The sequence below is a fragment of the Pelodiscus sinensis genome, chromosome 2, assembly GCF_049634645.1.
Source record: "Pelodiscus sinensis isolate JC-2024 chromosome 2, ASM4963464v1, whole genome shotgun sequence".
NCBI lineage: Eukaryota > Metazoa > Chordata > Testudines > Trionychidae > Pelodiscus > Pelodiscus sinensis.
The window spans coordinates 131,813,354-131,836,631 of NC_134712.1; the positions used below are offsets into that span (position 1 = coordinate 131,813,354).

A 23,278-nucleotide genomic window follows, 5' to 3' on the forward strand; every position below is an offset into this window, starting at 1 on the left:
GCGCAAAAGCGCGTCCATACCTCAAAGCACATTGCAAAAGCGATGTGCTTTTGCGCAAGAGAGCATCCATACTGCATGGACACTCTTGCGCAAGAAAGCTCTGATGTCCATTCACAGAATGGCCATCAGAGCTCCTGTGCTTTTTCCGATGGGGGTTTCTTGCACAAAACCCCCTGCGGAGCATCCAAACCTGCCTTTTTGTGCAAGAGCTGTAGCGCAACAAGGAGTTATTCCTCGTGGGGAGAGGAATTACTCGACTGGCAAAAGCCCTCTGTTCTGTTGATTTTCTTGTGCAAAAATGCGCTTGAGGTGTGGACACTCCTTGAAGTGTAGACATAGCCTAAGAGTAAATTCAGAAAAAAAACTTAAAAAACAACAAGCTGTCTTGCATCATCTTAGAGACTAACAAAAACTGACAGCATATACCTGGGGTTGGCAAATACCCATTAAATGGCTTAATTACCACTTGAATGGCTCTTTCACAGGTTCAATATTCTGCTAATATTTCTGGCAGGCCTTTTCACTCTTAAGTTAACTAGCTCTTCTCCGGAGGAAGCAGAGTACAGGGATAGGAAAAGTTGGGTGGATGGATGTTAACACCAGTGGTGCCCCAAATTTTTAGATGCCACTATTCAATTAGGTGAGCAACCTTGATTTGTATTAACTATACTAAATCAAGTAAATGTGCTTTCATCTCACTTCAGTGGGTTAGCATATATTAGGGATGTAATCAACTAGTCAGTATATGCTTATTGGGTAGTCAAATAGTGATACAACTAGTTGCATATCTCTCTCTCTCTCTCTCTCTCACACACACACACACACACACACACACACACACACCCCACCCCTGCTGCCTCTATCAGAGAGAGACAACAAGGGTGGGGGGGAAAGAGGGGAGAAGCAGGAGCTGGTGCTGAGGGGAGTGGACTTAAAAGCCAGTTTCCCCCTCAGCACCATCTCCACAGCGGGGAAGGGAGAGGGGGGAGTAAGGGAGGGGCAGGGGAGGCAGTGCAGCGGAGAAACACAACAAGTGAGGACTGAAGCAGTCCCCACTCATGCTGGTCCTGACTGTTGTGCCTTTCCCTTTGAAGTACAAGAGCTGTGGGCAGCTTTTGTACCTTTCAAAGGAAGAGATGCAGTGAGACTACTCGATTAGCTGATTAATCAAAATTTAATCCCTAGCACATATAGGGTATATGCAGCAACACACTTGGACCTTGTGAATGTGCTTAATACATGAAGACAGACAAATATCCTACACCTTATAGTCACAGTGCTATAGTAAACACCTGCTCACCTGACATGACTGGGGGTTAACTCCTTGAAGTGCTGCTTTTGAAGGGATAAAGAAAAATTTTATAATATGTACTCAGCACGTAGTAAAATAGATTCAAAATTCAGTATAACATTTCAAAATGCACTGTCTTCCAAAAGCTGCAGCAAACATTTTCACTGCTACAATTAAAACAAAACATTTGATCTTTAAGTAAGGTCCAGAGATAGTTGTGGAATATTCTATGGCATCTCTAAGCATAGCATATGCTCTGATTATCTATGGAAACAACTGGTGATACTTTTTTTATAAACAATTTCAAAGCAGCTAACTGTATGAGATTCACACATTGTTTGAGTGGAAAAGTTCTGGGAAGTTAACAGAGTTACAGTGATTTATTTTATCCTTCCTCCATTTCTGGTGAAGTCATGATTAAAAAAAAAAAAAATCAGCAAGTTGATAATATAAGCTTCCATTAACTATATCAACTTCTTGGTTGTTCACTACCTGACACATTTGGTTGTCTAAGGATGTGTCTAGACTACCTAGTTTTGTCGACAAAAGTGGACTTTTGTTGACAAAACTATACCAGCATCTACACTACCGCTGAGTTCTGTCGACATAACGTCGACAGAACTCAGCAGTTTTGTCGACGCTGGTATACCTCATTTTACGAGGCATAACACCTTCTGTCGACAGAACCCTGTCGACAGAAGGTGTTATTGCCTGTAACATTGCGTCCAGACTACGGAGTTCTGTCGACAAAGCAGCTTGCTTTGTCGACAGAACTCAATGTGTCTGGACGTTCTTTGTCGACGGAAGTTTTGTCGACAGTATCTGTCGACAAAACTTCCGTCGACAAAACGCGGTAGTCTAGACGTACCCTTAGTCTTCCCACCATTGTACAAAGAAAACCCAATGCTGATCCAGCCCAAAGTATCCACAGCAAATTAATCAAACATACTGGAACAAAAACAAGTAAGATGCGAAGGAAAAAAACCAACTTGTCGTGACTTTTATATATATTACACACACACACACACACACACACACACACCCATTTGATTTTGAATGGGCAGAACAGGACTATTAAAAGGACTAAACCGATAGTTTCTCCTTAAGTAACATGTTTTGTAGAACAGCAGAAATATATTTGAGCAAATTCCTGGCATCTAAGGTTTCTGTTCCAGTTCCAATTTTTACAAGGAGGCTCACACTGGCATTAACTTTGCTAGTGTTGAAAAAGTCCTTTAATTTAGACACAAAACTGAATTTCTCATTGAGTTTTATGTCTAAATTAAAGGACTTTTTTTTATTAAATACACTATATTGAGAGATTCAGCAAAAAAGCAGATATAGCCTCCTTTGAAATACAGTGAAATCCCTCTCCTGGTACATTTATAACAACACAGCAATAAGTAACTTGAGTATTCCTTCAGCCTGGCCTACACCACAGAGTTAGTGTGATGTACGCTGCTTTGAGTTAACCTACCTATGGTAGTGTCTTCATTTAAATTTGGCTCCTACTACTTTAGGTGCCCCCGTATGCCAATTTAATAACACCCCATCCCTGAGCAGTGTAGAGTCAATGCTGATGCAGTTATGCTTATGTCAACTATTAGTGGCTTTCAGGAGCTGTCGTACAATACCTCACACTAACAGAATCATTGATCCAAGCACTTCTAGTGAGAAGGCACAGTGCTGACACAAAGAGCCAAGTGTGCATTCACAAGTGATTTAATAACAGCTTTAGTTCTATGCTGAAGTTAGGCTGACATAATTTTGAACTGCAGACATGGCCTAAAAAGATACTGATGCTCTCCTGTGAAAGGCTGGAAGGCAAAAGGCTGTACGCTTTCCACCCACCACCAAATGATCTGGCAGAAGAGAGAGCAGCCAGCTTACCAGTCGTAGCAATCAATCAGCAACCAACAGAGAAGAAGAGAAATTGTGTTTCTTACAGTGCCCTGCATGCAGGGCCAGGTGAGGAGGCATGGGATATGGGGAGTGACTGACTGAGCACAGTACACGTAGCTGCTGGAAGGGTCATATAACCTGGGACTCAGAAGGTCTAGTAGGGGGCAGATCAGGGGGTGAATGGAAGTGGTGGGTGCAGTGCCACATAAAGACAAGGAGCCCCTGAGTCCTGCCCCACAGTCCCCCAACTCAACATCCCTCCCATGGCCAGAGCCTCCAGGAGGACTGCCAGAAACATAGCATCCTGCACGCCATCTCTGCCCACAATCTCGCCACAACTGCCCAGAACCCCCACTGCCTAATCCCCCAACACACACATTCCCCGTCACCACACACTCCAGCACCCCCGCACACCCTCCTAGAGACCCACTCCCCCAAACCCTGCCTCCTGGGCACACTCACTGGCCCTGCTGGGAGGTGACTGTCTGCCAGGCTGAGCCCAGGAATCGCTCCAACCCATTAACCACTTAATTGTAAGTATTTATATTTTAATTATTACCTATTATTAATGCTACAATGATGCGGTATTTCTTTTTAATGGGTGCTAAATCAACTTAATATTATCTTGAACGTTTGTGCTGCATAGTTCTGATTAATTGCCATTGAACTCACTTAAATCCAAGCAATTTTTCCAGGTATCCTGTAGCTGGCAGAGGGAAACATGGTCACCCTGTGATACAGTCATAAATGCAAATGCTAAGGCATCCATGGAAAAAAATGATTGGTGGCAACCTTCTTATCAGAGCTTCCTCCTCTCTCCTCTCCCTCAATACCTCCTGCCAACCATGGATCAGCTGTTCTGCAGTGTGCAGAAAGTTCTCGGAGAGAAGCAAGGGCGTGCTTGGGGAAGGGGAGAAATAGGGCTGGAAGAAGTAGGGCACTGGGTGCGGGGTGCAGTGGGGATAGGGCCTGATACAAAGAATCCTAAGCACATTAGAAAATTAGCACCTGTGGATAGATGTCTATAAATCATGAATAGTGTGGATAAAATGAATAAGGAAGTATTATTTACCCTTTCATATATAACATAAGGACAATCTACCCAATGAAACAGGTTTAAAACAATGTAAAGAAGTACTTCTTTGTTGCCACAGGATGCTGTAAGGCCAAAAGTATAACAGGGTTCAGAAAATAATTAAATATAGGTCCATCAGTAGCTATTAGCCAAGATAAGGGATAGAATCCCATGCTCCCAGTGTTCCTAAACTGACTGACAGAAGATGTAAATGAAGGACAGGAAATGGATCACTTAAAATTCCCCATTTCTGTTCATTCCCTCTGAAGCATCTGGCACTGGCCACTGTCAGAGAGGATAGTAGGACAGATGGACTATCAGCCTGACCAATGTCCCCTCTTTTCTCATCCATGTGCAGAATGAATTCTATGTGCACCAATATAGATGTGATGTGTGACATAACACCTCCATTTTGGTGTCCACAACAAAATTCATGTGGCGGGGTAAGGATATGGGGTTCAGAGTGTGGGAGGAAGCTCAGGGAGGTTGGGTGCAGGCTCTGGGGTAGAGCAAGAGATGAGGGGATTAAGGCGTGGGGAGGGACTCAGGACTGAGGAAGAAGGTTGAGATCAGGGCTGCTGACAGAATTGCTGGGCCCCTAGGCAAGAGGTGCATGGGATAGCTCCAGGCCCCAGAAGGTCTAGGCCCTTGGGTGGAATGGGCATGACTGGAGTTAGCCTCCCGCAACAAGCCCTTCAGTGTTGCTGGAGGTTCTGACAGCAATTTAAAGGATTCAGGGCTCTGGCTGCTGCCAGTAACATGATGGCAGCAACCAGGACCCCCGGGACTCTTTAAATCACCAGGCCCCAGGCAGCTGCCCCTTTTTCCCTCCCCATCAGCAGCCCTGGTTGCGATGCAGGGTGAGGAAGAGGGCATGAGGGCTCTGGTTGGGGGTGCAGGCTATGGGGTGGGGCTGGGGATGAGCGCTTTGGGGGGCAGGCTGCCCTGGGGCTATGGTGGGGAGAAAGAAGATCTCCCTGCAGCAGCACTTGGGCTGGGGGGAGGAGCACCTCTGTGTCATGGCAGCTCTGACAGGGTCAGACGAAACCGGGAGAGGGGCTCCCTTCATCTGCCACAGCAGCTCCTGACAGGGCCAGGCTGCACCAGGACAGGGGCTCCTTTCCGTAGCAGCTTCTGGAAGGCCTGGGCTGGATCAGGTGAGGGGTGCCTTTCCTCAGCTGTGGCAGTTCCAGTGGGCTCAGACCATGCCAGGTGAGGGGCTCTTTCCTTGGCAATTCTGGAAGGGCTGGGCTGGCAGGACCTGTGGCTTGTGCAGTCCTAAATAGCCTGCTGTGCAGCTTACAAGAAACCTGGGGTCTGGCCAAATATTGCCATTCTTATGATCTTGTGTACCCATCCACCTCCCTTTTACCAGGAAATGGTAGAGAGAATGGGACACAGGATGGTGGGTTGCTCACAAAATGGGCTTGCTACACAAATCAATATACCAGTAAAACTATAGCAGTATAATTACACCATTAATTCACCATGTGGACACACTTATTTCAGATGTTTTTTTCCTTACAGGCAAGCCCTAAAACATTACTTGTTGTGAATAAGGTTGACAGAATCTGGCTCTATCTATTTTCATGACAGAGAATGTAAATTAAAAAAAAAAATTGTTCTGGTTAATATTGCAGAGGAAAAAACAACAGTGAGGCAGCTCGATTTGTTTAGTGTTGTCTCTTCAACCCTAAATGGACATAAAGAATTTGAAATGTAGACAATTTTAAAAGTAGGTAAAAGTAGTGCCAGATGCAACATTTTCTCATGAGATCTTCTTCCAGTTTTCAGTCTACATTTTTCTGTTTTTTTCTTCTCTCAGTCCCTATGCAAAAAATCCACACAAATAAAAAGTTGAACTGACTTTACTATACCAGGGAAAGTGAACAAAATATACTGAAATAAATGCTCCCTCCCCTCCCCCAATCTCTTAATCACTCTTGCTAGAAAAAATGCCAGAAATTATGGCAAGTATAAAGATTTCACCTTTAAGATTTAAGTTGATGGTATCCCTTTAACTCCTGATGGAAATAGTTTGTACACTTGAATTTAATATTTGGCATCACTATTGGCATCTGGAAATCTTACAAGGATTAAATAGAGACATTCAAGATCTCCATAAAAAGAAGCCAAAAGACCATGACCCCCTGCTGCCTCTGCAGCTTTACCAATTAGCTTAGAAACCAAGATTTAATCAGCTGAGAAGGCCTGGATAATAAATGAGTCTTGCAGCTCCATCTAGCAATGGATTCTAATTAAGTTTGGTTCTGAATACCAACCTGATTTTGCAGGGCTAGCAGTTTGAGGCAGGGGTGTGTGTTTCTTTTTACTTTCAAACTAAGGGTATTTAATATGGAATTACTGAGACTGAATACAGGCAGTCCCCGACTTACGCGGATCCGCACTTACGAACGGGGCTTTTCTCGCCCCGGAGCTCATGGGCGGCGGGTCGCCACCCGTGTCCTCCGGGGCGAGAAAAGCTTCTCCCCGTCTCCCTGGTCTGTTGGGGGGGGGGGGGGGGGTCCAGCAAAGCCGCTGGTCCCCCCCAGCAGACCAGGGACACCGGAGCAAAGCCGCCGCCTGGGCGGCTTTTCTTGTTTGCCTGGGAGCAAAGCCGCCCAGGCAGTGGGACCTCCGCCGCCTGGGCGGCTTTGCTCCTGTCCCCCGGTCTGCTGGGGGGGTCCAGCAAAGCCGCTGGACCCCCCTAGCAGACTAGGGACACCAGAGCAAAGCCGCCGCCTGGGCAGCTTTTCTTGTTTGCCCAGGAGCACAGCCGCCCAGGCAGCGGGACCCCCGCCGCCTGGGCGGCTTTGCTCGGGTCTCCCTGGTCTGCTGGGGGGCGAGGGGGCACAGCTAGTGCGCCCCCCCCCCCCCCAGCAGACCAGGCTTTTGTTGCGGGACGCCTCGGGTAGAGCAGCTGGGGTGCTGCCGGGTTGGTCCTGTGGGAACCTAATGGGCAGCGCCCCAGCTGTTCTGTACCAGCCTCCAGATTCAGCAGCTGTTGAAACTGATCAGGCTGATTCCAGGAAGCTGGGGGCACAGCAACTCTGCCTCCGGCTTCCTGTAGTCAGCCCCTGGTCAGTTTCAGTGGCAGCAGCTGAATCTGGAGCCAGTTCCGACTTACATACAAATTCAACTTAAGAACAAACCTATAGTCCCTATCTTGTACGTAACCCGGGGACTGCCTGTAATCTTGGAATACTGCAACACAGCATTTACAAAATCTTTTCTCTGAGCTGAACTGCACTATTAAGCATCAACAGTATCTGGCGTTAACTACATTTGAAAACCTACACTTTGATGAACACGCCACAGTTACAAAGAATGAAAAGAAAAACAGGAAGTGGCAAGAAATGAAAACAGAACAAAAGGCTATTAAACAAAGTATGCAGCAAATAGGAGCAACAAAAAAAGGCCCCTACATTCATGGGCTTGCTTACCTTATAATTTCCATGCTGGTTGTTGCAACTTTTCTTCAGCACAGCTGTGACCATCTCTGGCGTGGAGAAGCAGACTAACCTCCTTACAGGTTTGTGTTTCTTGCCCGCCTGTTAGTTTTTCCTGATACCTAGGGCAGTCACTAGCCACTCACTCCACCTTTATTTACTTTTTATAGTAGGGGTCTCAACCTCCCAGCTCATGAGCCATCCCTGACTGGAATAGTTGCACAATCTGGCCCAGGAGTCCTGGCAGGCGAGGGGCAGGAGGGCCTGTCTGTTCCTGTCCCCGAACACCCACCCCTTCACACCACAGCCCTGCCTTCTTGCTTGGCTCCTGCCCGCAGCCACAGAGAGCACAAGGAGCCTGATCACTGCTTCTGTCCTGTGACAGCCCCTCTCGCTCTCATGTAATCCCCAAAACTGCATCCCTCCAGAGACAGGGTGCCATGGGGGTGAGGGCAGTGCAATGATGCGGGACTTGGGAGCAAGAATGAAGAGGCCTTCCTCATCCTGGCCCAGCGGGACTCCTGAGCCAGATTGTGCAACCACTCCGGCCAGGAATGGCCTACAGGCTGGGAGTTTGATATTCCTGTTATAAAAGGTAAATAAGGGTGGAGGGAGTGGCCAGTGACTGCCCAAGATATCAGCAAAAACTAACAAGCTGGCAAGAAACACAGATGCTGTGAGCATGTTAGTCTGCTTCTCCCAGCCAGAAATTGAGAGAAAGTTTACAACAGCTGGCATGAAAATCTCAGCAAAAGCCATCTGTTTCCCACTGGTTATTATACCCTGTACTGCATGATTTTGTGAGGTTTTAACTGATTTTATCTGATCACTGCATTAACAAAGGTTATGCTGTCCAATTGTAAGTAAATGTATAAATATGTATGCATGTTGACATTAAACATAATAGTACTAATTGTCTCTCTGAAACTCATTAAAGATGGCCAGGGAAGGAGAGCACCAGATTTATTCTTTGAATCAGATTTAAACATCTCACACCAGATTTAAACTTTTTGCTCATAGTGATCGGAAAATACATACTGGCAGATTCATTGTAATGAAAAGGTTTAAAGACTTAATAATGCCTTATTATGGTATCTTTCTGGAAAGTGCCATATCATCAAATCCGACATCAAGTGATGTAATAATGCACATAAAATCTGTATTTGTCAAGCATGGAATCCCAGCAACGATATTTGAGAGTACATGTCCTTGCTATTCCATGCATGGATGAAAGCAGTTTCATCAGCATTAGAGTACAATTAGTCCACTGTATCTCAAGTGAACAATAAAGTCAAAAGAGAGGTGCAGATTGCCAACAGAGTGCAGGGAAAGGTATCAGAGAGTAGCTCAGACTAATGTTTTGTTTTATTGGCATATTAGAGCTCAATTAGAACTCAGATTATGTTCTTCAGGAAACAGTTATGAAGGTATTAAAGAGGCTCCACAGTTAATATATCTAGTTTTACAGTGAAAGTACCGCATTAATATCTTTATACCAGAATAACTGCATCCATACTATGGGAATTGTACCATTGAATAATACTGATGTAGCTGCATTCATACAACTGTTGCATGTGCACAAAATTACAAAATCACTTTGTGCCTTCTCAGTGTTTTCAGAGCCATGGGATTATTACCAGACATGTGTTAAAAAAGTATACTCATGTCTGAAGAAATATATACTTCTGAAAAATGTATTTAAAAATAAAATAATTATATATATGCAAGGTTAGCAGACCTCAATTCCCAACATATATGACATTTCATCATTATTGTTAATGTAGAGCATTTGTGTCTTTGTATAATATCATTTGTACAGCCCACTCCCCAATCCACCAACCAATAAAATTATCTTAGTCACTGGCAACACAGAACAGAATATATATTCCATACAAATGATGGTGCAATAAGAGGTTTGAATAGCCACTTTACTCATAATTGCCAATCGCGTGATTATGCTATTTTACCAAAATACACTTATTTACAATTCTTTGATTTATTTTTGTTTTTAATATCATTTTTGGACTCTCTCTTCCTGGAGCATGATTATATTAGTATAAGTGTTCCAGCTGTTCAGGGCTAGAAGCAAGGAGGCATCTAAAATACATTTCAGACAATTTAAGGTCTAGTAGCTTGGAACCTAAAAGGCCTATTAGCAAGTGCTGGTTCCATCAGAAGAGCTGTAAGTCTCCCCTTTCTGTTTGTAGTGCCACACCTGGTCAGTCGTCTTTAGGTCTCGACCTGGGGCCACAATCTAGAAATAATGAATCAAACAGTGGGCTGGTTTTGTTTTTTTGTTTTGTTTATTTGGGGTGGGAGGAGGTTGGTGGCGAGGGAGAATCTGAAACATTGTACTCCTCCATTCTTCAAAATAAAATTACCACGGAGATGGAAGTATTTAAGAAGGAAGGAATGTGGGGTCAGAGAGGGTTCAAGCCTGTGTAGGTCCTGCCCTCATCACAGAGATGAGAGAACTCTGCCCTGATTGAGTCCAGGAGGGGCAGGAAGTCTGCTCCCAGTCTTGCGTCCCCTTGTACTCTAGCCTGGATGCTGGAGGGAGTGGTATCCTGAAACTCTGACCTCCCATGCCCACCTCCAGGCTAGCACATCTCCTAGGTCTCAGTGCAATGATGACAACCGCAGCCATAGTGGAATTTGGAACGCATCACTCTCCATACGACTGATGGAACACACCTAACCCAAGGGGTGCTGTGACATGCACCACATTGCAATAGTTCTCATTTAAATGTGGCCTGACCACCTGTCATCATTTTGGGGACCTACTCAAACAGGGAGCCTATACAAATGGCTCTGACTGGGCAACCCTGCCCAAGGACCAAGTCTGTTAGCTCAGGGTTACAGTAGACCCATATCTCTCTGATCTAGCCACTAACGAGGACAAAGGGCATGGACTACACATTCTGCCTGGCCAAAGATGCACATCTGCCAAGTTGAAAAAAATATTTTAAAAGATCACATAGTGGTTAAAATAAAATAAATAAGAAGAGAAGTCTGAAACAGCTGAGAGAGATTTTGAATGTTAAAAATAATACCACTCTGTGCAGAGTGCAAGTGTCAATACATAATGAATATCACAGGATCCTGCAATTCTTCTTCCCAAGAGGAGGGTTCAGCTACTGGAGAGTAAAGACTTAGCCTAGAGGGCCTTTTTATACTAAAAATACTTGTTAAGATTGTTTAAATGTAAAGTGCCTACAATTAGGCACTCAAATCCATTTTATACCAGAGGCCTGATTTTTAGAGGTGCTTATCATGCAGATTTGTCATTGAAATCTATGGAATATTTGGGAGTTCAGAATCTCTGAAAAATCAGACCAATTTTTTACTTATTTAGTTGCCTCGCGTCAGGCTCTCAACTTTGAAAATATTGACAATGAATTCTAGTGTTTTCCTTCTCCTCTGCCAACAAGAAAACCAAAAAAAAAAAAAAATGTGTATACACTTTTATGTATATTGGATTTTGGGGGGAGGAGGAGGGATCGAGTCTAGCAATCGTGTGTATGTTGGTTATGCAAACTGGCTTCTGCATGGTGCCTCTAAAATAACAAGCATCTTTTGTCCCACTGTACATGTAATGCACATGTAAATTCTCTATAACCGAACGTTTGTCACTGTCAATTACAAACCTCATTTAGAAATGCTCCAGAAATTTAGAAACAGATTTTAGAACCCAAGTATAGAAATCACCAGTGTGAATAGTTCTCACACATTACTGCAGCTTCAATATATTGAGAAATGTGAAAACAGCAGTTCCAGGGGCTAAGGTAAAATAATATATCTTCAAATATCAGTCACAGACAGAACAATAACCATATTTGTTCTTACTGATTGAATAGCTTAAGAATTTCTTCCTTCTACCTCTCAGAAATTAAAACTGAAAACTAGGTAAGAGCAATTTTCACATTTCAATTAGTGCGCAAACAGTTGGCCAGTGAGAAACAGTCCAGACTCAGGATAAGAAGACAGATGGACCAAGAGTAATTATTAAACCAGAAATCTACTCTAAAGCTGTACTGCTACAGCAGAAAGATAATGATTTCTGAAACATAAGAGATCTGTCAATACAGGCACAAGGCTGTAAGGCAGTGGTCCCCAATGAGGTGCCCACAGGAGTCATGGCGCCCGTCGGAGCATTTGTGCACGCCTGCCGAAACATCTGGGCTGGCCCTGCCCCCGGCGCACGGCACATGGCATACGCGCAGTGCCGGTGTATAGGCAAAAAGTGAAACCTCTCCGTTTCGGTCGCTGCACCAGCCCTGGGCTCAGGGCACGTGGGCAGCCCCTGCCCCGGGCACATGGCATATGCGCAGTGCCGGCCCTGGGCTCAGGGCGGTCCCCACCCCTGGGCGCGCGGCGCATGTGTGGACCCAGCCCCAGACGCCCGGCGAGTGAGCGGCCCCGCCCCCAGCTTCAGGTGCATCTCCTACCTCCAACACAATCCCATTAGCTGGTTTCTAGCCAGAAACTGGCTAATTTGAATAACAGGCAGTACATGAAGCACCATGTCCCCCTCCACCCAGTTATTCATACAAGCACATGGCCGTGCAGCAAGTGCAGGCAGGCTGGCCGAGAAACTTGTTAAGCTCTGCAAGCATTTAGCTCTGCAGGCAGGCTGATCGGGCTGCTAACTGGTAAATCTCCTGGCCCTCCCTTCCCAACCTTATATCCCCCCCCAACATATCCAAACCCTCTGCCCCACTCCTGAACCTATATACCCCTCCCATATCTGGCACGCCAATCCCCCCTTACCCCAGGTCACAATCCCCTTCTACCCTAGGTTTCAACCCAAACTCTTGCACTCCAGTCTGTTCCTCTAGGTCACAAACCAAACCCCTGCACCCCAGTGCCTGCCCTAGATGTCAACCCCCTCCTGCCATAGGTCACATTCCAAAACCCTGCACCACAGTTCCCTGCCCTAGATTACAACTGCCCCTAAACTCCCTCCCAGACCTCACTCTTCCTGCACCCCAATTCCTTACCTCAAGCTCCCTTCTGCAGCCAACCATCCATTCCAGACCCCACACTTCCTCCATTAATATCACGGAAAAGCGCAGCCCTTGAATATTTTCCAAAATTTTGTGTGGTTTTGCATAAAAAATTATTGCCCATCTCTGACATAGTAGGAGGGAAAGGGGAACATGTTCATCTTTTGGCTGCTCAGACAATGGGCGACTCTGGAAATCAAACTCACTCCCACTTTCCTCTTGTGATGGGAGTTGAGGGCACTCAATATGATGCAAATTTGGACTTTTACCTGGGTATCCAAAAGCTAACAACCTCGGAGTGTTCAAAATCTAACATTAAAGTTTTTAAATGAATTCCCATTTCCAAAAAAATATAATCCCTTCCTGGAGTGCCCTCCCCCATGCCATAAAAATACACACCCACACACCCTTAGAACCTTACAATATTTACAAGGAACTGTTTTCCTCCACATCTCTGGCCAGAGTCAAACCCATGTTGTGTCTATTAAGTTCGAGCAGTATTTTGTTTTTTGTTTCTTAAACAGAGACCACAATTGGAAGGAAGCTGAGTATTATTAAGTCTCTCTTAAATCTCTGGAGAAATTTCAAATATTTATATTTCTTGCCAAAGAGCCTTCAAATAACCCAGCATAAAACGGTATAAGAATCTAATCTCCTATCAACAGTTCTCCAACCCCTTGACGAGTCACTAGATTATACAAATGCATGGGTCAAAATGGGTTTTTTTTAAAAACCGTAATGGGAAGTCTAATGTACAGAAAGCCCTTGTTTTACTGGGATGTTCTGGGGCATCATCCTCAGGCACCTCCCATAATAGTGGGTAGGGGAAGCGCACCTTGGACTGGAAGCCAGATTCCACCCCTGGCTTGGCTATAAGGGGAAGGACCCGACCCCTCTCCCCAACTCTGCAGGGGCAACGCTCCGCACCCCAAGCGCTCCCCACATCGCACTACGTTCCCCGCCCCGTCCAAAGCGTGCTAGGAAACCAGCTCGTCCCCGGAGCCAGCGCTGTGGGCGCGGGGCAGCCACCGACCCTGGAAGAGAGGGAGGAAAAACCTCCCGCTTGGCCAAAGCCAAGGCTCCCCTCGCGCTCCCTCGCCACGAGCCCGGACTCGCCTCCGCCCACGTTCCTTAGGGAACCCCCCTCGCGCCCCAGCCGCCCGCCCCAGGACGCAGCCACTGGGCTGGTGCAGGCAGCGCAGGAGCTGGCTGGGGCGCGGGAGAGCCGGGCTGGGGACCCCCGAGGCGCCTTCCGCAAGAAGCCCCCCCCCCCGCCCGGGCTGCTGCCGCCTCCCCCCAGCTCGGAGCAGCCGCCGCCGCGAAGCACGAGCCGCCCCGGGGGAGCCTCTCACCTGCGGGGCCGCCGCTGCTGCTCCGGGGCGCCGCGCTGGGAGAGGGAGCAGACGGCGCCGCCGCACCCTTGAGGAGGAGCTGGCGCCGCTGCCACTCCCCCGCGCGGCAGCAGGGCCTGGCCGGGGCAGCTCCCCCGCGGCTGGGCCTGCGCCTCCGCTGGGGGGTGGAGGGCGCCCACGGAGGGTCCCCAGCCGAGCGGGAGGGGCAGGCTCAGCGGGCCTCGCCGTCGTGTCCAGAGCAGAGGGATTTCCGGCCTCGCAGCCCCGCCACAGCGGGCGCCTAACAGCCCAGCCCAAGACGTTCCTGCAGGCAGGGTGCAGGGCTGGGGGGTACCAGCGCAGCGCCCCTCGTTTTTAGCCGTGCCGGGGGCTGCGCTATGGGGACAGCCAGGCGCCCCTGCCACGGGCACAGGTATGGACGCACTCCCACGCAAGGGTTTTCTGCAGGTGCGCTGGGCACCTGCAACTGGTGTGCGGCAGAGAACCTTAGTATTTCCTGGAACTGCCCCAGTCTTAATGGGCAGATCCAGCTAACCTGGTAGGAAAGTAATAGGATCCCCAAATCGTTTATTGGGGAGACTAGTAATTGTGGAGGACAGACTAAGATCCTTTCCTTACCTCTTTTAAATCAACATTTCCCTTAAAATCTGAAGACAGGTGGGTTGGGACCAGAAAGAATTAGCAGATCCTGAATTACCTGACTTCCTGCATACCACAGTCCCCACATACACATACAGCGATATCCCAAAATCAAAATTAGTCCAAAGTATTACAGGCCACAGGAGATTATACTATTATGTGCCACAAGCAGAGAACACGAAGGGGCAGTCATGGCAAGGAACTGGTCCAGTTAAATATATGCAATTAATCCCAGCAATTGACCCACACTGCTTGCTTCAGAGAGAGAGAAAAAAAACAGACCCCCAAAGGTCACTGACAGTCTGACCTGTGGGGAAAATTCCTTCCCAGCTTCAATTAGAGTGATCAATTAGACCCTGGGGAGTTAGCAAGAACCAGCCAGCCAAGCACAGGAGAAAAACCCAGAAAGCATGGTGGACTTTTCTGACCCCTGCGGGTAACTGTCTGAAACATAAGAAAGAAGGAAAGGAAAGAAAAACCCCACCTAGTGACAAATAGACAGTGGGTTTTTAAGGCAATACTGTACCACTAACTTAACACCTTGTCAAATTTGAAAAGGTGAGTTAAAGATATCCTTCTGCACTTTCCCTTGAATCAGGGCCAGTCTGAGGTATTCTGGCGCCACAGGCGCGTGGCGCCACTCCCGGGCGCACGGCGCAGGAGTGGGCCTGGCCCCGGGGCGCATGCGCACATGCGTGGCCTGGCTATGGCCGCTGGTGCACAGCCTGGGGCCTGCCCCCGGGGTGCACGGCGCAAGTGTGCCCCGGCCAGCCTGGTTGTCACTGCTGGCGCGCATGCCGGGCCGTGTAGGGCCCCGCGGCCGTGGGGGAAAGGGCGTTGTTGGCCGGCGCTAGGGGGATGCGGGCGGGCCGGCGCTGCGGGAGCTGTGCGTGTTGTGCCTGATGGCAGCTGTAAGGGACGCCACACGCCCCTTATAGCTGCCATCAGGTGCCCTTCATTGGTTGGCGCCCTGGGCAGCTGCCCGGCTCGCCCATGCCTCCGTCTGGCCCTGCCCTGAATCCTCCTGTTTGTTTATTATTTTATGGTCTGACTTTTCCTATTGTTTAAAATTATTTTAATTCTTTCCCCACCAAAAAAAAAAAAAAAAAGAAAGAAAGAAATAGAGAGAGAGAGACAGAGAACTTTAACTGCACACTGAACAGTCAAACAGAGAGAGAATCCCTCCCTTCCTATTACTTTCAGTTACAGCAAGCTTAGGTGTTGTTTGTCACAGAAGTGGGTAAAACATTTGCAGATAGAAGTGCACATTTAAAGTTGGTTATCATCTCAAAGGAGCAAGTTAGTGACATTTCACCTGTTTCTGTTCAGTGGCATAGATGTTCTTTCTCTTCCCTCCCCCTCCCCCAACCCCACCACCTCAAGGTTAGCAACTAGACAGGGATTAATTTTAAGGGCCAATCTACACAATGAAATGTACACAGAAATGATTAGTTTTCTTCTTCCTGTGCAAGGTGTCAATTTATCTTTTTTGTTTGTTTGTTTTTAAAATGTTATAAAACATCAGAATGTGACTTTTTCAGCATACCATCAGAAAACACCTTTTTTTTGGGGATGTAAATTGAAAGTCCAACAAAACAAATTGGCATCTATCAACCTCATGCTGATCTTCATCCTGTCTCCAGGCTCAATTGTCCTACCTCTTGTGGTAAGGGATTTTTACACCTTCTTTCTGGTAGGCCCTATAGAAGAACCCAGGCCTTCCTTTACTCTGGGTTCCCATCCAGGGGCCCTGTAGCAAACAGGCCAAGACCACCTCTTGCATCACCTCCGAAGATCATTTCCTACCTATGTCTGTCTCTAGGCCTTTTCCACAGCCCCTTCCTAGGTTCTCTCCCTCAGCTTTTTCACTGGAGCCATTGTGAAGAGCCTCTAATACCACCTGCCACTCATTTGGCTCTTTTGTAGGAGCTTATTCCTTCTCCCTGTTGGTCTTTGATACTGTATTACCGGCCTGCTCCCTACTGGTCTTTCCATCAAACTAAGCATGCTCTTACAGGAAATCTTATCACTAGGGAGTAGTTAACTAAACAAATCTGATGCTAAGCCTAGCTCCCTGTTACCTGCTGATACAAAGTTCAAGATGTTACACAATTCAGTTTGGCATAACAGTTATCCATTGTCAGACTAATCAAAGCAAGGCAGTCTAGATCTAAACTAGAGTCACCTGAGTCAAAAACAGAATAGATCTTTTCCAACCAGAAAATAATTTCTGCTATTGATGGATTGGAGGTGGAAACATCTCATTGAACTATGCTGCTGACAAGGAAACTTGTCTGAAAGGTAATTTCATCTCTAAACAAGTCTGGGAAACTGCAGAGGGAAGTAATGAACAAATTAAACCCTGATGGAGCCAATATCACACCCATGAATTTAAAATAGTTTCACTGTAACAAATGTTTGCCTAAAAGACACATGTGGCTTCCAAGAAGAGATGAGTACAATTCTGTAAAGGCTATCCCTGAGAAGGACTAAAGTTTGACATTGTTGCCCATATTTTCCACTGCAGAATTTTTTTGCATGCCACACTGAAGAAACTCTATGGGGTTTTATCTATCAAAATGCGGCTGGGATTTTCAGAGGATATTTTGGGCATTTGTAAACAAGTTGAAATTTCAGCTTAGTGTACATCCAAAGGCTCAAGTCCTTGACCAGAGATGTCCTGAGTTATACCCAAGCTTAGCAAGACACTCAGACATGTCTACAAACAGGTTGTGGGATGCTAATACATGAAATATTACATGTTCTAGTTTGCAAGGAAACTTACATAAACTTTTGGGTAGGGTAAACCACCTTGTTATAGAAAATGTCTCAAAGACACCTTGTCACCAAGGCACATTCCTCACATGAATTACCTTCTCCTATTTATGATCATATATTGTCCTTGTGGCAACTATAGCAATTGTTTAATATTAACGTATTTGAACTGTCTTTACTGCCATTGATATACTATGTCTTTAAAAAAAAAATCTCACTGTTTTTTGTCCTTCATTACATTTTTCATTCCTCTCTGTTTGGTTTCTCTCCTCTGGATATAAGTAAGAAAATCTGTATCATAACTGCATTAACTCAAGAAAAAGGCAGGCATCTTGATTGTCAATTCTATAGAAACAGTGGGAAACATCTATTTCCTGATAACAAATGATCTGCTCGGTTTAAGGGTCCTAAACTTTGCTCCAGTCTTTAGGCTTTCTCTATTAGTTGTTATTGTTACATTTGAAATGCAACATGTAGTCAAACCCCTATGTATAAATAGTGCCAATGAGGACATTGTCCTCAACACCAAGAGCTTCCTCTAATTTTTCACAGTGAATCTGGAAGAGACTGCAGCATTTAGAACTCAGTTCCACAAACTCACCAATGCTTTGTTTTGATGATTGGTGAACTCTGTTTCTTTTTTCAGGTTCAGGGAGTTGTACTCTACTCTTGCTTGCTCCTCTGTCCAGTTGTCTCAACATCTCCTCTCTTGGGCTTGTTCCAAGGAGATTTTCCCTCTCAAGTTGTTTTGTCAATTGTAGAAAACCCGTCTTTACAGACTCAGCTCTTTAGAGATCAACAAAGTGAGAAAGGACCAGACTTCCTGTTTCACTTCCTCTAAAGTTTTCAAAGTCTCACAGGCAGTGCTTCTCCATGCACAAGCCACAAGAACAAAAAGAACCAATCAAGCACAACTCAGCTATTTATAAAGGCCTCATTGGTATAAAGGCCCTATGAATGTGTATCATCCATATTCCCTCAAGATTATAAGACAGCAAATTTTGAAGTATGGCTTAACCCTGGTGTCTGAAGGGGCTCATGACGAAAGTTCAGAGAATTATGTGGCTGCTCCTCCTTTCCTGCTACTAAATCAGTTAAAGTCCTCTCTCTCTCTCTCAATATTTTCTATCTGTGCAAAACATTGCTTTAGTTTCTTCAGGAACCTGATATGATTGTCAGTGTGAAGAGAGGTGGTTAACGGGACAACCACACTTTCAGTGTATGTTGCAAACGATATATATATATCAATGGGTGATTTTTTAAAAAGTATTAGAAAATAAATCTCTTGTGAAGTATATGTTTATTTGATCCCTAGGTTTTCTAAGACCAGTCAGCCTCTTTATTTTTTTAATGGGCAATTGGAAGACATGCTCAGCCTACTGATTCATCCAATCCAGTCTCCTGCTCCTGAAAGTAACAAATGTTTCAGAGGAATGAGGAAACCCTCCCACTTCCAGCTAACTGAAATATAGAGGCCAATTGAGCAGTGTTATAAGTAAGAGCATGCTGGCTTCTGCAGTCAATAACCATCTTACACCCTCCACTCCCTGTGAGATTTCATTACTCTCGCATATCTAATGATGTACATAATGTTAACCAGTTCTTTTTAAAGGAGCACCTTCCTCTCTTTCTATGTGCTTGAATTTGGGGTGCTTGCTTGCAACCTTAAATAAATTATTCATGCGTGGAAATGAATAAAAAAAACTTTTATTCATGACACTTTGTTCTTCTTGTGATCCTGTATCTTACCGAAGTAAAGATCTGCTTCGTCCAACCCTCATCTAATGGATGTGCCTTATGACTGCAAGCCTGCTGAGTCGTCTCCCTGTCTCAGGCTATGTCTACACTGCAAGGTTTTTGTGCAAAACCAGATATTTTTGTGCAAAAACCCGAGGAGCGTCCACACCTCAAATGTGTTTTTGCTCAAGGAAATCAAGAGTAAAACAGCAGAACAGAGGGCTTTTTCCGCCATAGGTAAACCTCCTTTGAGGTGTGGACGTGCTCTTGCATTATATAACAAGGTAGCAATGCCCCTTCACTAAAGAGTTTGTATCTGTAAAAGCTCATCTTCTGTCTGAACACTTACCTGCTGCAATATTTTTTGTTTTCAGATCTCTTGTAGTCAGCTGATCATCTTATCAAGGGGGAAATTGGAACATCTATTATGGGAGGGGGAGCACTGGTGAGAATCAAGGAAGTTTATGTGGGGAGGATTTGATAGCGGAGAGGAAGGGAGGAAAGAGTGCACCCTTTGCTGCTTTTCAGATAGTCATTCTCTTTCCTTTCTTCCGCCTCTTTTTCCTGTAAGAAATATCAGGGTGTTACATGAAAGGCTATGGTGGGAGTAAGCCATATTTACCCTGTTGTGTTCCCTGGTATTGTCTTTGAAAGCTCCTATTGGACTTCTTTCCCCATTCTTGGTTTCTTTGAGAAACATTTCATTATATTTGTCTCCCTCATTTTTTTGATTCCTACCTCATTTCTGTATCTTCCTGAGTACTTGCTTTTTGCTACTTCATTTCTTCATTCTCCTGTTTCTCTTTGCACTGTTCCTCTTCTCTCTTGTACTTCTTCACTGTATACCTCCTTTCTTTTGGCCTTTCTAGCTGTCACCTCTCCTTTCCCTGAGAAACATTGTCATGGTTTTGCCTGGCTTCCTTCTCAGCTATTGGGCCTAGGATTTATTTTCACTCTCTGCCCTCCTTCATGTCAGTTTTGATCCTCTCACCTCTGTTCCCTTCTTTGTGCTCTGGGGCATGAGGAAGTACCTGAATCTGTACATGAGGAGCAGAGCAGTACTGGTAAGACCCCAGGACAAGGGCTTGCGGAACTGGTTGGTGAAAGAGAAGGCTGTGGCCTTCAAAGCAGCATACAGGTTTTGTGCTGTCTAGACCAGGCACCTCAGGCTATGTCTACACTACAAGTTTTTTGTGCAAAATCAGCCATTTTTGCGCAAAAACCCACGGAGTGTCCACACCTCAAGAGCATTTTTGCACAAGAAAACCTACAATCAACAGAACAGAGGACTTTTTGCAGTGTAGGTGAACCTCCTTCTTTGAGGCATAACTCCTTTTTGCACGACAGCTCTTGCACAAAAAAGCATCTGTGAATGCTCCGCAGGGGTTTCTTGTGCAAAAAGAGCCTATCTGAAAAAACACAGGTTCTCTGATGGCCATCAGAGCTTTCTTGAGCAAGAGCATCCATGCAGTGTGGACACTGTCTTGCACAAAAGTATATCACAAAAGCAATGCGCTTTGAGGCGTGGAAGCGCTTTTGCACAAGAAGTTTTTGAGCAAGAATTCTTGCGCAAAGGCTTCTTGTGCAAAAACCCTGCAGTGTAGACAAAGCCTCAGTGTTTTAAGAGAGTAACATCTTTTCCATTCCCAGTGAGATCAAATGATAGAGATGCAGCCAGCCGTGTTAGTCTGGTCTAGCTGAAACAAAAGACAGGACTATGCAGCACTTTAAAGACTAACAAGATCAAGAGAGAGGAAGCCCCTGAAAGGGAGAATAGGAAGCACTGGGAGTCTCTGCTGTGTACCAGTAGTAATGCAGCACTGGCAAATTGGACCTATTTAAAAAAAACACACAAGGAAAATACCAGTTGTTCATAATATTGGTAAATAATAAAGAGGTTGGGGCAGGCCTTTGGAGTGGGGGTGGAGAAGGACATTCATATCTTTCAGGTTGGACTATTATAGATGAACGATTATAGTTCATAAACTAAAAAGAGGTGTTTCTTGCTGAACAGCTGCATATGTGCATTTGCTCATTTTCTTTCCAGCTCCTTTTTACAAGCTGAAAAGGAAATATCTTCTGTTTAACCCCACATTTGTGGCTGCTGTTATCTGCATGCTTCTGTCACCCATAACAATTCCCTTGTGGTCCCTATGGTTGGGGTGTGAATTTGACTGTGTGGTAGTGTAACTTATCTTATTGTCCTTTGGAAGAGGATACTGGAATAAGTTGCCTTTGATCCTACAGAGGCACAACATTAAGGCCATGTCTATACTTATCCATAGCACATAGATCTATTTTTTTCCTCTTTGAGTGATGATCCCTATATGTGTTCCCAGTGAGTGACTGACAAGCAGCACTTGTTAAGGAGGGGTATATGAAGATCTCTGGATATAGCAGTGCATCTGCTGTCAGTGGTATCCAGAGATGTATCAGGTGCAGAAGCATTGTCTTAAAAAGGTAAGTACCGTATCCCATGTTGCTGCTTTACAGTTTTTGACAAGAACATTTTGAAGAGAAGTTACAGAGGCAGACTGAGCCTTTGTAGATGGATCTATCACACCCTGGGATGGAGTAATATGCATCAGCTTGCAATACAGCATCTTGCATCCTGAAATCCACTTGGAAAGTGTTCGAGAAAAGATTGCATCTGCTCTCATCTATTCTGCAAATGATCTAAATAGTCTAAGTGATTTCTTAAACAGCTTTGTTCTTTGGAAGTAGGACAAAGAGGTATCAGAGTGTTCAGAGAATGAAGACTTTTGTTTTCACTGGTGGTGTAGGGTTTCAAGAAGGTGTGTAAATGGATTGTCTGATTCAGCAGAAAATACACTTTGGAGTACATTTACAGGTAGCCCTAGAGAAAGTTTATCCTTATGAAAGAATGCATGTGGTAGATCCACCAGACACACTCCCAGTTCATCTGCTCTTCTTGCTGATGTGATGGCAACTAGAAAGGTGATTTTCATGGGTAACCAGGCTAAGCAACATGAAGCTCTTGGCTCTGAATCCTTATTAATTTTCAGGCAACAAGACTGAGGTTCCATGTCAGGGTAGACTTACTCACAGAAGGAAAAATTCTAACAAGTTCCTTTAGAAAACATACTGTCACAGGATGGGTGAAAACTAAGTGGATATCAATCTGAGGGTATATTTACACTACAGAGTTTTGTCGGAAAAATGGCTGTTTTTCTGACAAAATCTGCGTTACGTGCACACTGCAGTCATGTTCTTCCGAAAGTTAATCAAAAGAACAGAGGGTATGTCTACACTACAGCGTTATTTCAAAATAGTTCATTCGAAATAAGTTATTTCAAAATACTGCGTCTACACACAAAATGCATTTCAAAATAGCATTTTGCAATTTTGAAATAGCGCGTCCACACTGAGTGGACTCTGAATGGCATTTAAGGCTGTCCAGAACCAGATCCAGCAGATCATCAGGTCAGGAGTTACTTTGTGTGGTTGCTGCCTGAGGCTATCTGAGGCCTGTGCTTAAAGGGACCCCCCTGGACAGCCGGTTCTCAGGTTTCCCTGCTTGTTTACCTATCTGGATGAGGGACAGCAAAGCATTTTGTCTCTGCGTGCTCTGGTTGCCCTCACTTGGGACATCACAGCACTCTGCAGCATAGAGCCGGAGCTGCCCCTGGGCACTCTGGTGCTTCTCTTGGACGCGTTGCTGCAAGCCTGGCTGCACTTTCTGTAGTCTGCCATCTGGGAGGTCCATCGGGGGACTGTCAGTATCCAGGAGGCCCTGCGGGAGAGCTTCCACCCTGAGGAACACTAAGAGCCTCCCTGGTCTGCCCCACTGGGGGTTTGTGCCACATTCCTCCCTCATGTCCTTCCACTTACCCCTCTCTAACCCCCCTTCCTGATGTCAAATAAAATACATGTATTTTCATGCACACAAACTCTCTTTATTTAATAAAACTGGGGAAGGGGGAATGAAACTCTGATGAGACTGGGGAAAGGAGGCGGGAGAGGGGAGGGGGAAACTTGGGAGGAGGGAGCTGGAAGGAGGAGGGGATACTCAGGGCTCAGGCTTGGGGGTC

General features: G+C 45.6%; 1 protein-coding gene across 4 annotated transcripts in view; it reads right to left on the reverse strand.

Annotated features, from left to right (window-relative positions):
- The window catches only part of OTULINL (OTU deubiquitinase with linear linkage specificity like), a 40,411-nt gene extending 22,096 nt beyond the window's left edge, over positions 1-18,315 (reverse strand). Inside the window, exons 1-2 of one of the 4 annotated variants that reach the window (XM_075921458.1) lie at positions 14,076-14,161; positions 1,301-1,335 (exon numbers count right to left, since the gene is read on the reverse strand). In XM_075921458.1, the coding sequence (XP_075777573.1) occupies positions 1,301-1,307 (7 nt within the window). In that variant the 5' untranslated portion in view covers positions 1,308-1,335; positions 14,076-14,161. Of the gene's footprint in view, positions 1-1,300; positions 1,336-14,075; positions 15,377-18,090 lie in introns of those variants that run through there. The other 3 variants (XM_014570470.3, XM_006117080.4, XM_075921459.1) reach the window with 3 other exon arrangements.
- Between the last annotated feature and the right edge of the window lie 4,963 nt (positions 18,316-23,278).